This window comes from Brienomyrus brachyistius, chromosome 20, assembly GCF_023856365.1.
Source record: "Brienomyrus brachyistius isolate T26 chromosome 20, BBRACH_0.4, whole genome shotgun sequence".
Classification (NCBI taxonomy): Eukaryota; Metazoa; Chordata; class Actinopteri; order Osteoglossiformes; family Mormyridae; genus Brienomyrus; species Brienomyrus brachyistius.
In genome coordinates, this window is record NC_064552.1 from 1,723,934 (window position 1) to 1,737,228 (window position 13,295).

Consider the following 13,295-nt stretch of genomic DNA (forward strand, 5'->3'; position numbering starts at 1 on the left):
TATCAGGTCTGATTAAGATTACATTTACTGATGTGTAACTTTGGTAAAGTGTAAGTACTGTATAAATGCATCAGACAGTAACATGCAGATAGAGGTTTATTAAACAGGGTTTATTGTGAAATGCTTAGAAAACCAGTCACCCCATTGCTATACGTCAGTAATTATTAGACACAAACTAAAAATTAGCCTGTACTTACAGGTGTGTATTACTGAGGGCCCAGATCATGTGATAATGAGCTCAGGCACCTTTATTTTTACACAGAAATTCTTTGATTTTAATTATATCCAGTCCTGCCTTCCTATGAGACACATAAAATGATGACATCACTGTCACAGGCACCTTTACTGGGATGATGTCACTGTGACAGACACCTTTACTGGGATGACGTCACCGTCACAGACACCTTCACTGGGATGACGTCACCGTCACAGACACCTTCACTGGGATGACATCACCGTCACAGACACCTTCACTGGGATGACATCACCGTCACAGACACCTTTACTGGGATGACATCACCGTCACAGACACCTTTACTGGGATGATGTCACTGTGACAGACACCTTTACTGGGCAGATCTTCAGGGATCCAGGGTTACTGCCATCATTATTTACATGTGGAGAGAAATATGGAAACAGTCTCCCAGTGAATGTGCCTTTAAAGGTGTGGATGAGTGACATGTCAGTGGGGTTGAAGAAGGACACCTGCCCCCTGTCATAGTCCAGCTGCACTCTGGTCCTCTGCGGTTTCGTCTTCAGTCTCAGGCAGGTTGATGGTGAATCGCATGCTGTATACACGTCACCTTTCCTCAGAGCTACAACCCAGAATCCATTCTCTGGCTTGTATGTAATCTCCCCCTTCCTGCTAACAAACTCTGCTGCCACTCCTACATCCCACTCAGGTTTGTCCCCCACCTCCACCTCCCAGCTGTGTTTTCCTGAGATAAACCCCTTATTTCCCAGCACACACACACACACAGAGAATCTCTCTGGGTTGTTAGGAAGTTGCTGAATAACTCCAGTGTCTCTCACACTGATCAGATCATCAGACACTGAGAGCTGGGGGGCTGCAGTGTTTGGGTCCAGAGTCACAGGAGCTGTGGGATGGAGAGGAAGCTGCATCTGTACCAATACAGTAAAATATAATACAGCCAAAAACCATGAGTTATAACATTAACAATTTACAATTAGGTAAATATGATCATTAAAGTGCTTCTAAGGAAACTGAAGACATTTGATAGAATAGATATGGTTACAATAACACTGCATTAAAGTCTGTTAAGGGAAAAATGTGGTCTACTGTAAATCGATAAAGGTTTGTATGAAAGCCTGGAAATTTAAACTGGAGATTTAAAACCTTTTGAAATGCCAAATTGCATCTGTTAAGATTTTAAAAAGAATATAAATACATTAATAGACATTTCTAAATAAGAAAATAAGGACTAAACTACGCCCCTCTGCTCTCCAATACAAGGGACTTACAGTATAACCCCTTACAGATACTGCTCTCAGCTTTATACAGCCATTTCCCCCAGTACTCACTGTTCCAGTGCTGCTAGGCTGAGCTCCCAGTGAGTGACAGTATAATCTATTCAGATACTGCTCTCTGCTTTATACAGCCATTTCCCCCAGTACTCACTGTACCAGTGCTGCTAGGCTGAGCTCCCAGTGAATAACAATATAACCCACTCAGATACTACTCTATGCAGCCATTTCCCCCAGTACTCACTGTACTGTACTGTCTCCATCATCTTCTCCCAGACTCTGAACTTCAGAGACCCCAGGTGTTTGGCCACATCTATCAGTGCCCCTGACTCCAGCTCTGGGTCCTGCAGTGAGCACTGGTTTCTGCAAAGACAGCGACAGGCAGGTGTCAGTGATGCTGTGGGGTCTGAAGTGAGTCTGCAGAGTCAGTGACTCCACTCAGTCCAGAAGACATGATGACTGATATAATTAAAGCCTCACAGCTGGCCTGGAGATATTATTACTGTTCCTGTCTGTTCTTTAAGAGGCCTGGGATCAGCTTCAGATCACTACAGCTGTAAAGTAATATTAAATTGCAAAAGAAAATATATAATATTTTTTACTACGTACTTTTCTTTGGTGTCGCTGATGGTCTGAAAAACAGGAAAAAATGAAAGCGTTATACACACAATGTGACTGTTTTACACGGCAAACTGTCAGACATTTGTGAGAATCTGTGGTATGTTTCTTCTCTGAGGGTGTCTGTTTATACAGGTTGACAAAGGTGTTTTATCATCATATATCTGCTTCAGACACACAGCAGGACTGTTTGTCTCAGCCAGCAAACACACAGAACAATGCAGGACAATCAAACTCCTACCTTCAGGAAGGAGATGTCCTCAGCTCCCATGGCCTTCTCAATGTCTCTGATCTTCTCTGTCAATGTGGAGACCTGTTTGGAGATGTTCTCTATCTTCTCCTTCATCTTCTCACTCTTCTCCATCTCTTCCACTCTCAGTATAGCCAGTCTGGCCTCCTCTTCCTCTCTCAGGAACTGATGGAGTTCCTCAAATTCCTTCTTGATCCTCTTCTCAGTGTGCTGGGACTGACTCTGACAGTGAGAAATGTTGTGTAAGTCTGAAGTTAATCTGTACAGTGAGGTTTTACTTCCTCAGAATAAATCTCCATACCTTGATGTGTTTGGCTGTTTCCTCAAACTCTTGTTTTACTTTTGAAAACTTCTCCAACTTTTCCTTTAATGGAATCAGTGAAGCTCTGAGGTCCTCCTGAGATTAAATATACAGACTGATAATATAAGACACAGTCAACATAATACTGACATGCAATGCACAGCTTGCTTCTTTTATATTATTGTTATGAATGCTTCCATATCCGTTTATCCATTATGAAGTCTTGGTGAACATGAATTTGAGCACAGGAAGTACAGGGTACCAGGCACTGGGCAGGGGACACCCAGGAAGTACAGGGCACCAGGCAGGGAATACCGAGGAAGTACAGGGCACCGGGCAGGGGACACCCAGGAAGTACAGGGCACCAGGCAGGGGACACCGAGGAAGTACAGGGCACTGGGCAGGGGACACCCAGGAAGTACAGGGCACTGGGCAGGGGACACCCAGGAGGTACAGGGCACCGGGCAGGGGACACCCAGGAAGTACAGGGCACCGGGCAGGGGACACCCAGGAGGTACAGGGCACCGGGCAGGGGACACCCAGGAGGTACAGGGCACCGGGCAGGGGACACCCAGGAAGTACAGGGCACTGGGCAGGGGACACTGAGGATATACAGGGCACTGTAAAGGGTGCACTGAGGAAGGGATGTCAGTCCATAACAAGGCACATACAATGGGTAACATGGGTGGGTCGTTGGATGGATGTATGGATGGATGGATGGATGGATGGAAGATAAAGGTGAATTTTAAACATACAGGGCACCGTGAAACTCCATCATCGGCCCATAGCTGAACGATACAAACAGGGGGAAGGAATTAAGATGGGGGAAGAGATTCAGCGTGACACACCTCCTATAGGAGTGTCGTTTTTTGTGGGATTATCCAATTCAATTAGTTGATATTCTAGAATCTGTCACAGGGCAGATCAGAACCTTCATCGGATTGGTTCTGGCCCACAAGCCATATGTTTGACACTCCTGATTTTAAACATACTGGAGGATGACCGTAGGTTTTATGTAAATACTATGGCAGTTAATATAAGGGACAGTGGGTTTTGGTATCCGGGGGGGGGGGCTGGATCCGATCCCCCAAACGGACCCTCATCAGACGATTCTGACACCTGCTACATATAGCCTCCTGTTACATATCAGTGCCTATGGAAATATTAGCCACATTGCTGCTATATACACATGCTAACATTTCATGATGAGTTAGTCACCAGCTCACAGCTACAACGGGGTTCATGTAAGATCATATAATATAACATCCACTGGGAAAACTGAATAATACAGGAGAGAATACCTTCTTATCCTCTACAGCTTCTTCGAGTGGACAGAGCTGGTGGTCCTTGTGTTTCCTTGCAGTCTGACAGACCAGACAGATGGGCTCCTGGTCTTCTACACAGAAGAGTAGAAGCTTCTCTCCATGGAGGCTGCAGCGAGATTCACTCTTCTCTTCCACATTTCTAACACTCCTTTGCTGTAAATATGACTCCACAATATTCTTTAAGGTTAGGTTGACAGGAGGATCGTCCATGGAGGACTTCCTCCTGCATAATGGACACTCCCGAGAGTTCTTCTGTTCCCAGAACTTCTGCAGACAGACTCTACAGAAGCTGTGGCTGCACTTCAGGAGAACAGGATCCTTGAAGATGTCTGAGCAAACAGAACAGCAGAGCTCCTCCTCAAGGAACGAAGCTGCAGCAGCCATGTTACAGACTCTGTTACGGTGCGTCTGAAGGCGGATAGTCTGAGAGGGGGGGGGGGGGGGGGGGTGCTTTTTTTAGTTTCACTTTCACTTGGCTGACAGGAAACTCACCCAGGATGTTTAAACTATGTCTCTTCAGAAAAAAAAAAAGCAATTTATAGTGGTCAGTTGAAGACACTTAAATATGAAATTTTTTTAGTTTTACCATTTATGTCATACATAAATTGAAAATTAAAAGTTCTGAATCATTTATTGACCTGTGGGAGGTGGAAATGGCGCCTCTAGTGGCCGGCATGAAGCTGGTCACAGCAGGATGAGCAGGGTTGGGATCATTCATGAACTGAACTGAGAATGCATGGTAAATTACTGGATAAACTTCCTGGAACTGAAATTGCATGCAGATGAAGGGAAGTGGAACTGGAATTGAGCTGGAATTCTGGGAAACAACTGAATTCAAATTCCACAAAATTCAGCTTTCTAAGACAATTTGACTTGAATTGTTAAATTGTATACATAAAATATTATGAATCACATTAATGACAGACATATAAAATAATGACGTGAGTAATGTATGTTTTACATGTCATGCATGTTAATTTCTATATTTACCTATTTATTTGCCTTCTGCAACTGCACAAATCACTCGAACTTTACATCTCTGCACTTATTTATTTAGTGCCTGTTTACACTTTGCACGCCCTGTTACTGTGATGTTAAGTGTACTATATGTTACTATGTTACTATATAGGTGCCAGTACCTGAGTGAGAAGCTTATTCCACAAAGTGCAGATGACATCAAGCAAGGCCTGAGAGTACTGACCCAAGAATACTGACCCGAGAGTACTGACCCAAGAATACTGACCCGAGAGTACTGCCTCGAGAGTACTGACCCGAGACTCCTTTGTACGTTTCTTATGTTCTTAGAGCATTTGTGAGGTCAGGCACTGATGTTGGATCTGAAGGCTCACACTCTCTATTCTTGTCCACCCAAATGATGTTCGATAGGGTTGAGGTCCGGGCTCTGTGTGGGAGAGTCATGTTCTTCCACACCAAACTGACCCAACCATGTCTTTATGGCCCTTGCCTTGTGCACTGGGGCGCAGTCATGCTGGAACAGAAGGGTTCCCACAAAGTTGGAAGCATAGAATTGTTCAGAATGTCTCGCTTTGCATTTGTCCCTGCAGCTGATCTGCACTGGAGGGTGGTGCATGGAACTGTGGTGCATATTCATCCCTCTGTGTACGAGGGCTGCCCGCTTTGTGGGCACGACGAAACCTCGCAGCGTCTCTTTCTGATGTGCTTGAGGCTTGGGGACATGTTCCTGCAGCTGAAGGCCAGGTTTGGAGGGTTTGGGTGGATTTGTCTGACAGTGGTTTTGTTTCAGGTCCTAGGTACAGTCTATTTATTACTTATTGTTTTCTGGTGGGGCAGGCTAAGCTTGTGTTTCACTCAGAAGAGTTAAAGGAAAGGGGAGCGGTCAGAAGATCCTAAGTTTGTCATGGTGGGGCTGGTGGCAGTGAGGCTCAGGGTGGAGCATGCGAACTCTTCGCTGACATGTGTCACAGGATTCCTCGACTCTGTGGGGACGAGGTGGGTGCTGTGTGAGCCTGGTGCTGATCGGGGCCTTGTGTGGACAGTGTGACAGTGCCCGGCATTTCTGGCTCCTGCTGGTCTGTGTGATGGGCTAGAAGTTTCTGTTTGTTATGTTTTTAGGGCTTTTTTTTTTTACTTTATTTCTTTTAATTTGTTTTCCCCGAGTGGTTTGATGGTAATGTTCATGCCTTTGTGTAAATAACCTGTCCCTATCTATCTCTTTGTATCTCTCTCACTCCCTCCCTCTTTCTCTCTCTCTACCCCTCCCTCTCTCCCTCCCTCCCTCTCTCTCTCTCTCTCCCTCCCTCTTTCTCTTTCTCTCTCTGCCCCTCCAGCTCGGCCACAGAAGACTCCCTCATCATCATCGACGAGCTGGGCAGAGGAACCTCCACATACGACGGCTTCGGCCTGGCCTGGGCCATCTCCGAGTTCATCGCCACGCGCTGCCGCTCCTTCTGCCTGTTCGCCACGCACTTCCACGAGCTGACGGCCCTCAGCCAGCAGGTGGCGACTGTGAGCAACCTGCATGTGACTGCGCTGACCGCCGAGCGCACGCTCACCATGCTCTACAGGGTACAGAAAGGTGCGTGGGGGCGGGGTCACCTCGCTCGCTCACCATTATCTGAACGGGGCCCCACTGGGGCCTCCTGAGTAATAATAATAGCTGATAGTGTGGCCCCTGTCCCTGTGTCTCATACACACACACACTCTGCCTGCTCACCAGGAGTGTGTGACCAGAGCTTCGGGATCCACGTGGCCGAGCTGGCCAGCTTCCCCAAGCACGTGATCGCCAGCGCGCGGCAGAAAGCCCTGGAGCTCGAGGAGTTCCAGGACGTGGCCGGGGGGGGCGAGGACGGGCAGGACGGGGCCGGGGGGGGCGAGGACGGGCAGGACGGGGCCCCCGGCGCCAAGAGAAGCCGATCAGACAGACAGGTAGGGGCCGCCGCTGAGCCGGGAGCTTCACATTCTCCACACAGAAGGTCCTCCTGTAGGATCTGGGCCCAGAGCAGGTGGCTCTTCTACACGCCTGGAGCTGCTTCCCCGGCTTCAGGGCGTCGTCTGCGTGCTGCAGTGCAGCTCTTACTGTCAGATGCTGCTGTCTGACCCGCATGCAAGGCAGGACCCAGACTGCAAGGCACAGAGAGCCAGTGGGCCTCCGCAGGCAGCCGCAGCATCATCTGTCTGTAAATGGCCCCCTTGTGTTGTCATGGTTACATATCCTGCACTTGACCTGACCTGTAGCGGGTTTCTGGCTGCAGTAGTTATGATGTCCGCAGTATAACAGCACCACCTACCTGCTGGGCAGGTAAGCAAACATTCCATTTACTTTTCCTGAAGGAGGGAGAGAAGATCATCCAGGATTTCCTCACCAAGGTGAAAGATCTCGCTGCCAGCGGCATCTCTGACCAGGACATCAAGGAGGAGCTGAAGAAGCTGAAGGGGGAGGTCCTGCTCAAGAAGAACAGCTTTGTGGAGGAGATGGTGTCCAGAACGGCAGCCCCTGTCTGAAAGGGAGGCAGAGAGTCCAGGAGCAAAGAGCTGCGGCCAATAGCTGTGCTTCCTGTGCTGCCTCAGGATATTTCAGAGCTTCACTCTGTCAGTCTCACCTGCTGTTTACAGTGCATATCAGTCACTGGAGGGTTAACCATAATCTCCTGAGCCCCCTTTGAACAGTCCTGCCCTCATTCATCCCCACGTATGTCTGAAATTCATCTGCCCTGTATCAGGAGGTCTTGTTGTGAGAATAAAGGTGTTTCTTTCCTGCAGCTTGTCTGGTGTCTGGCTGCCCACTGCTAACCAGTGGGGTTTCCCATGCAGCAGGCTGCCTGTCTCAGTATTACTGCTGAGTTTTGGCTGCTGTGAATAGTGGTCTTTAGTTTGCAGAGGGGGGAGTGTGGTGGCACAGTGGTCAGCACTGCTGCCTCACAGCAAGAAGGTCCCGGCTTCGGTCCCGGGTCCTTTCTCTCACATGCTCTCCCCGTTTTCACGTGGGTTTCAGCCGGAGGCTCTGGTTCCCTCCCTCGGTCCAAAGGTGTGCAGGCTAAGCTGATTGGCGAGTCGGAATTGGTTCTCTGTTTGTGTGCCCTGGGGTGTGTTGGCGCCTGCCCAGGGTTGCTGCCCGCCGGTGCCCTTTGTTCCCAGGATAGGCTCCGGGCCCCCCCGCAAGCCCAGTTGGAATTAAGTGGTTATGGTGATGGATGGGTGGATGGATAGTTTGCAGTACCCACACTGTCCCTCTGATTAAGAAACCCTCAGTCTTATACAGATGATAACCACTGTCTCAGTATCATATAATGCTTATTGCAGCAGTCAGGGATAGGGCCTAAGTGTCACTGTCCTTCACTGTCCCCTGACTCTGCCTGCCCAGAGAGATGTGTGACTCCTTCAGGGCCTCCATGCCAGAGTCCCCCGCTGGCTGCCCCTTGGACAGTGAAGCTCTCTTACAGTAATAATAATATTAATTATTTATTCAGTGCTGATAACATGATAATGTCACTGTCCTTCACTGTCCCTTGACTCTCTCTGCCCAGAGAGATGTGTGACTCCTTCAGGGACTCAATGCCAGAGTCCCCCACTGGCTGCCCCTTGGACAGTGAAGCTCTCTCAGCAGGTTACTGCAGGGAGTGGCCCAATAGTCACTGGGTTGATGGGGCCTCGGATCCTGGACACGATACACTGGTTTATGATCGAACACATTATGGGGGAGTGGTTTGAAGGTTATGTGATATTTCATATAAGGGGTGATGTCATTAAGATTACCAAAGGCACACATCAGTAAATGTAAAGTGTAAGTACTGTATAAATGCATCAGACAGTAACATGCAGATAAAGGTTTATTAAACAGGGTTTAATGTGAAATGCTTAGAAAACCAGTCGCCCCATTGCTATACGTCAGTAATTATTAGACACAAAGTAAAAATTAGCCTGTACTTACAGGTGTGTATTACTGAGGGCCCAGATCATGTGATAATGAGCTCAGGCACCTTTATTTTTACACAGAAATTCTTTGATTTTAATTATATCCAGTCCTGCCTTCCTGTGAGACACATAAAATAATGAGGTCACTGTCACAGGAACCATTACTGGGATAATGTCACTGTGACAGACACCTTTACTGGGATGACGTCACCGTCACACCTTTACTGGGCAGATCTTCAAGGCTCCAGGGTTGCTGCCGTCATTATTTACATGTGGAGAGAAAAATGGAAACAGTCTCCCAGTGAATGTGCCTTTAAAGGTGTGGATGAGTGACATGTCAGTGGGGTTGAAGAAGGACACCTGCCCCCTGTCATAGTCCAGCTGCACTCTGATCCTCTGCGGTTTCCTCTCCAATCTCAGGCGGGTTGGTGGTGAATCCAGTGTTATATACTCATCACCATTCCTCAGAACTATAACCCAGAATCCATTCTCTGGACAGCATATAATCCTCCCCTTCCTGTTAACAGACTCTGCTGCTACTCCTACAACCCACCTAGGTTTGTCCCCCACCTCCACCTCCCAGCTGTGTTTTCCTAAGTTAAACCCCTCAGATCCCAGCACAAACATACAGTTACTGAATCTCTCTGGGTTGTCTGGGAGTTGCTGTTTAACTCCAGTGTCTCTCGCACTGGTCAGATCATCAGACACTGAGAGCCAGGGGGCTGCAGTGTTTGGGTCCAGAGTCACAGGAGCTGTGGGATGGAGAGGAAGCTGCAGTTAATAATCTGTCTCAATGCAGTAAAAAACCATGAGAGCTATAACATTAACATTTTACAATGAGGTAAATATGCTCGGGGGTGCCTCACACCTCTGGGACCTGGGTTCGAGTCTCCGCCTGGGTCACATGTGTGTGGAATTTGCATGTTCTCCCCATGTTGTCGTGGGGTTTCCTCCGGGTACTCCGGTTTCCGCCCACAGTCGGAAGGCTAATTGGACTTGCTAAATTGCCCATAGGTGTGCATGTGTGAGTGACTGTTGTGTGAGTGTGCCCTGCGATGGGCTGGCCCCCCATCCTGGGTTGTTCCCTGCCTCGTGCCCATTGCTTCCGGGATAGGCTCTGAACCCCCCGCAACCCAGTAGGATAAGTGGTTTGGAAAATGGATGGATGGATAAATATGATCATTAAAGTCCTTCTAGGGAAACTGAAGACATTTGATAGAAGAGATATGGTTACAATAACACTGCATTAAAGTCTGTTAAGGGAAAAATATTGGTCTACTGTAAATCAAAGGTTTGTATGAAAGCTGGAAATCAAGATTGGAAATTTAAAACCTTTCGAAATGCCAAATTGTATCTGTTAATATTTTTAAAAATTAAATACATTAATAGATATTTCTAAATAAGAAAATAAAGACTAAACTGCATCCTACAGTACTCTCCTATACAAGGGACTGACAGTATAACCCACTCAGATACTGCTCTCTGCTTTATACAGCCATTTCCCCCAGTACTCACTGTACCAGTGCTGCTAGGCTGAGCTCCCAGTGAGTAACAATATAACCCACTCAGATACTACTCTATGCAGCCATTTCCCCCAGTACTCACTGTACTGTACTGTCTCCATCATCTTCTCCCAGATTCTGAACTTCAGAGATCCCAGGTGTTTGACCACATCTATCAGTGCCCCTGACTCCAGCTCTGGGTCCTGCAGTGAGCACTGGGCTCTGTAAAAACAGCGACAGGCAGGAGTCAGTGATGCCGTGGGGTCTGAAGTGAGTCTGCAATGTCAGTGACTCCACTCAGTCCAGAAGAATTGATGACTGGGATAATTAAAGCCTCACAGCTGTCCTGGAGATATTATATTACTGTTCCTGTTTGTTCTTTAAGAGGCCTGGGATCAGCTCCAGGTCACTACAGCTGTTAAGTAATATTAGGCAGTAACTGAAAATATATGAGAATCATTATTACATACTTTGAACTACTTACATACTTGAAAATATATAATATTTTTTACTACGTACTTTTCTTTGGTGTCGCTGATGGTCTGAAAAACAGGAAAACGAAATGGAAGCGTTATACACACAATGTGATATTTACAATGTGTTTACAAGGCAAACTGTCAGACATTTGTGAGAATATGTGGGATGTTTCTTCTCTGAGGGTGTCTGTTTATACAGATTGACAAAGGTGTTTTATCATCATATATCTGCTTCAGACACACAGCAGGACTGTTTGTCCCTGTCAGCAAAGAGACAGAACAATGCAGGACAATCAAGCTCCTACCTTCAGGAAGGAGATGTCCTCAGCTCCCATGGCCTTCTCAACGTCTCTGATCTTCTCTGTCAAGGTGGAGACCTGTTTGGAGATGTTCTCTATCTTCTCCTTCATCTTCTCACTCTTCTCCTTCTCTTCCACTCTCAGTATAGCCAGTCTTGCCTCCTCTTCCTCTCTCAGGAACTGATGGAGTTCCTCAAATTCCTCCTTGATCCTCTTCTCAGTGTGCTGGGACTGACTCTGACAGTGAGAAATGCTGTGTAAGTCTGAAGTTAATCTGTACAGTGAGGTTTTACTTCCTCAGAATTAATCTCCATACCTTGATGTGTTTGGCTGTTTTCTCAGACTCTTGTTTAACTTTTGTAAGCTTCTCCAGCTTTTCCTTTAATGGGATCAGAGAAGCTCTTAGGTCCGCCTGAGAGAAAATTTACAGAAAGACAATAGAAGATGCAGTCAGCATAGGACTGGCATGTAATACACAGCTTGCTTCTTTTATTTTATTGTTATGAATGCTTCCATATTCGCTTATGGATTATAGGCTCTTGGTGAACATGGAGTTGAGCCCAGAAAGTACAGGGCACCGGGCAGGGGACACCCAGAAGGTAAAGGGCATCGTGCAGGGCCACCCAGGAAGTACAAAGCACTGAGCAGGAACACTGAGGACATACAGGGCACTGTACAGGGAGCACTGAGTAAGGGATGTTAGTCCATCACAAGGCACATACAATGGGTAACATGGGTGGGATGGATGGATGGATGGATGGATGGATGGATGGATGGAAATGGTGAATTTCAAACATACAGGGTACCGTGAAACTCTATCATCAGCCCAACAGCTGAACGATACAAACCGGGGGAAGGAATTAAGATGGATTCGACGTGGCACACCTCCTATAGGCGTGGCGTTTTTTGTGGGATTATCCAATTCAATTAGTTGATATTCTAGAATCTGTCACAGGGCAGATCAGAACCTTCATCGGATTGGTTCTGGCCCACAAGCCATATTTACATTTACATTTACATTTACAGGATTTGGCAGACGCCCTTAGCCAGAGCGACTTACATAAGTGCTTCGAGACTCTGCAATGAATTTCCGATGCTAGCTCAATAAGGACCCAAGCTATGAATACTATCTCTGAGAACTCCATTGAGTAGTGCAGAATTTTTTATTTTTTATTTTTTTTTTTTTTAAAAACACACCAGAATAAGAGTCGAGAAAGAATATAGAAGTTCTACGTCAAGTATTTCTGAAAAAGAAATGTTTTGAGTCGTCGCTTGAAGACAGTCAAGGATTCAGCTGTTCCATATGTTTGACACTCCTGATTTTAAACATACTGGAGGATGACCGTAGGTTTTATGTAAATACTATGGCAGTTAATATAAGGGACTGTGGGTTTTCGTATCCGGGGGGGGGCCTGGAACCGATCCCCCAGACGGACCCTCATCAGAGGAGTCTGACACCCGCTACATATAGCCTCCTGTTACATATCAGTGCCTATGGAAATATTAGCCACATTGCTGCTGTATACACATGCTAACATTTCATGATGAGTTAGTCACCAGCTCACAGCTACAACGGGTTTCATGTAAGATCATATTAATGTAACATCCACTGGGAAAAATGATTAATACAGGAGAGAATACCTTCTTATCCTCTACAGCTTCTTCCAGGGGGCAGATCCGGTGGTCTGTGTGTTTCCTTGCAGTCTGACAGACCACACAGATGGGCTCCTGGTCTTCTACACAGAAGAGTAGAAGCTTCTCTCCATGGAGACTGCAGTGAGATTCACTCTTCTCAGGAGCTTCATTCTTCTTTGGAACTCCACTCTTCTCTGCCACATTTCTAACACTCCTTTGCTGTAAATATGACTCCACAATGTTCCTTAAGACCACGCTAACAGGAGGATCGTCCACGGAGGACTTCCTCCTGCATAATGGACACTCCCGAATGCTCTTCCCTTCCCAGCACCTCTGCAGACAGACTCTACAGAAGCTGTGGCTGCACTTCAGGACGACAGGATCCTTGAAGATGTCTGAGCAAACAGCACAGCAGAGCTCCTCGTCCAGAGATGAAGCTGCAGCAGCCATGTTACAGACTCTCTTATGACACGTCTACAGTCAGAAAGTTTTCAGGAAGAGTGTTTTCTAC

At 46.9% G+C, this 13,295-nt stretch overlaps 1 protein-coding gene across 6 annotated transcripts; it reads right to left on the reverse strand.

The window, feature by feature from the left end:
• Positions 1 to 91: 91 nt before the first annotated feature.
• On the reverse strand, positions 92 to 13,271 carry LOC125715566 (zinc-binding protein A33-like). Of its 6 annotated transcripts, none has more exons than XM_048987283.1 (7): positions 12,791 to 13,271; positions 11,466 to 11,561; positions 11,156 to 11,386; positions 10,894 to 10,916; positions 10,478 to 10,596; positions 9,092 to 9,624; positions 92 to 436 (listed from the first exon to the last, which is right to left on the reverse strand). In XM_048987283.1, exons 1-7 carry the CDS (start codon positions 13,232 to 13,234, stop codon positions 407 to 409), a joined length of 1,476 nt encoding a protein of 491 aa, XP_048843240.1. In that variant the 5' UTR covers positions 13,235 to 13,271; the 3' UTR covers positions 92 to 406. The 6 variants fall into 6 exon arrangements, with proteins under 6 accessions (XP_048843240.1, XP_048843243.1, XP_048843242.1 ...); XM_048987286.1 differs by having other exon boundaries at positions 9,064 to 9,624; XM_048987285.1 differs by having other exon boundaries at positions 92 to 468; positions 9,064 to 9,624.
• Between the last annotated feature and the right edge of the window lie 24 nt (positions 13,272 to 13,295).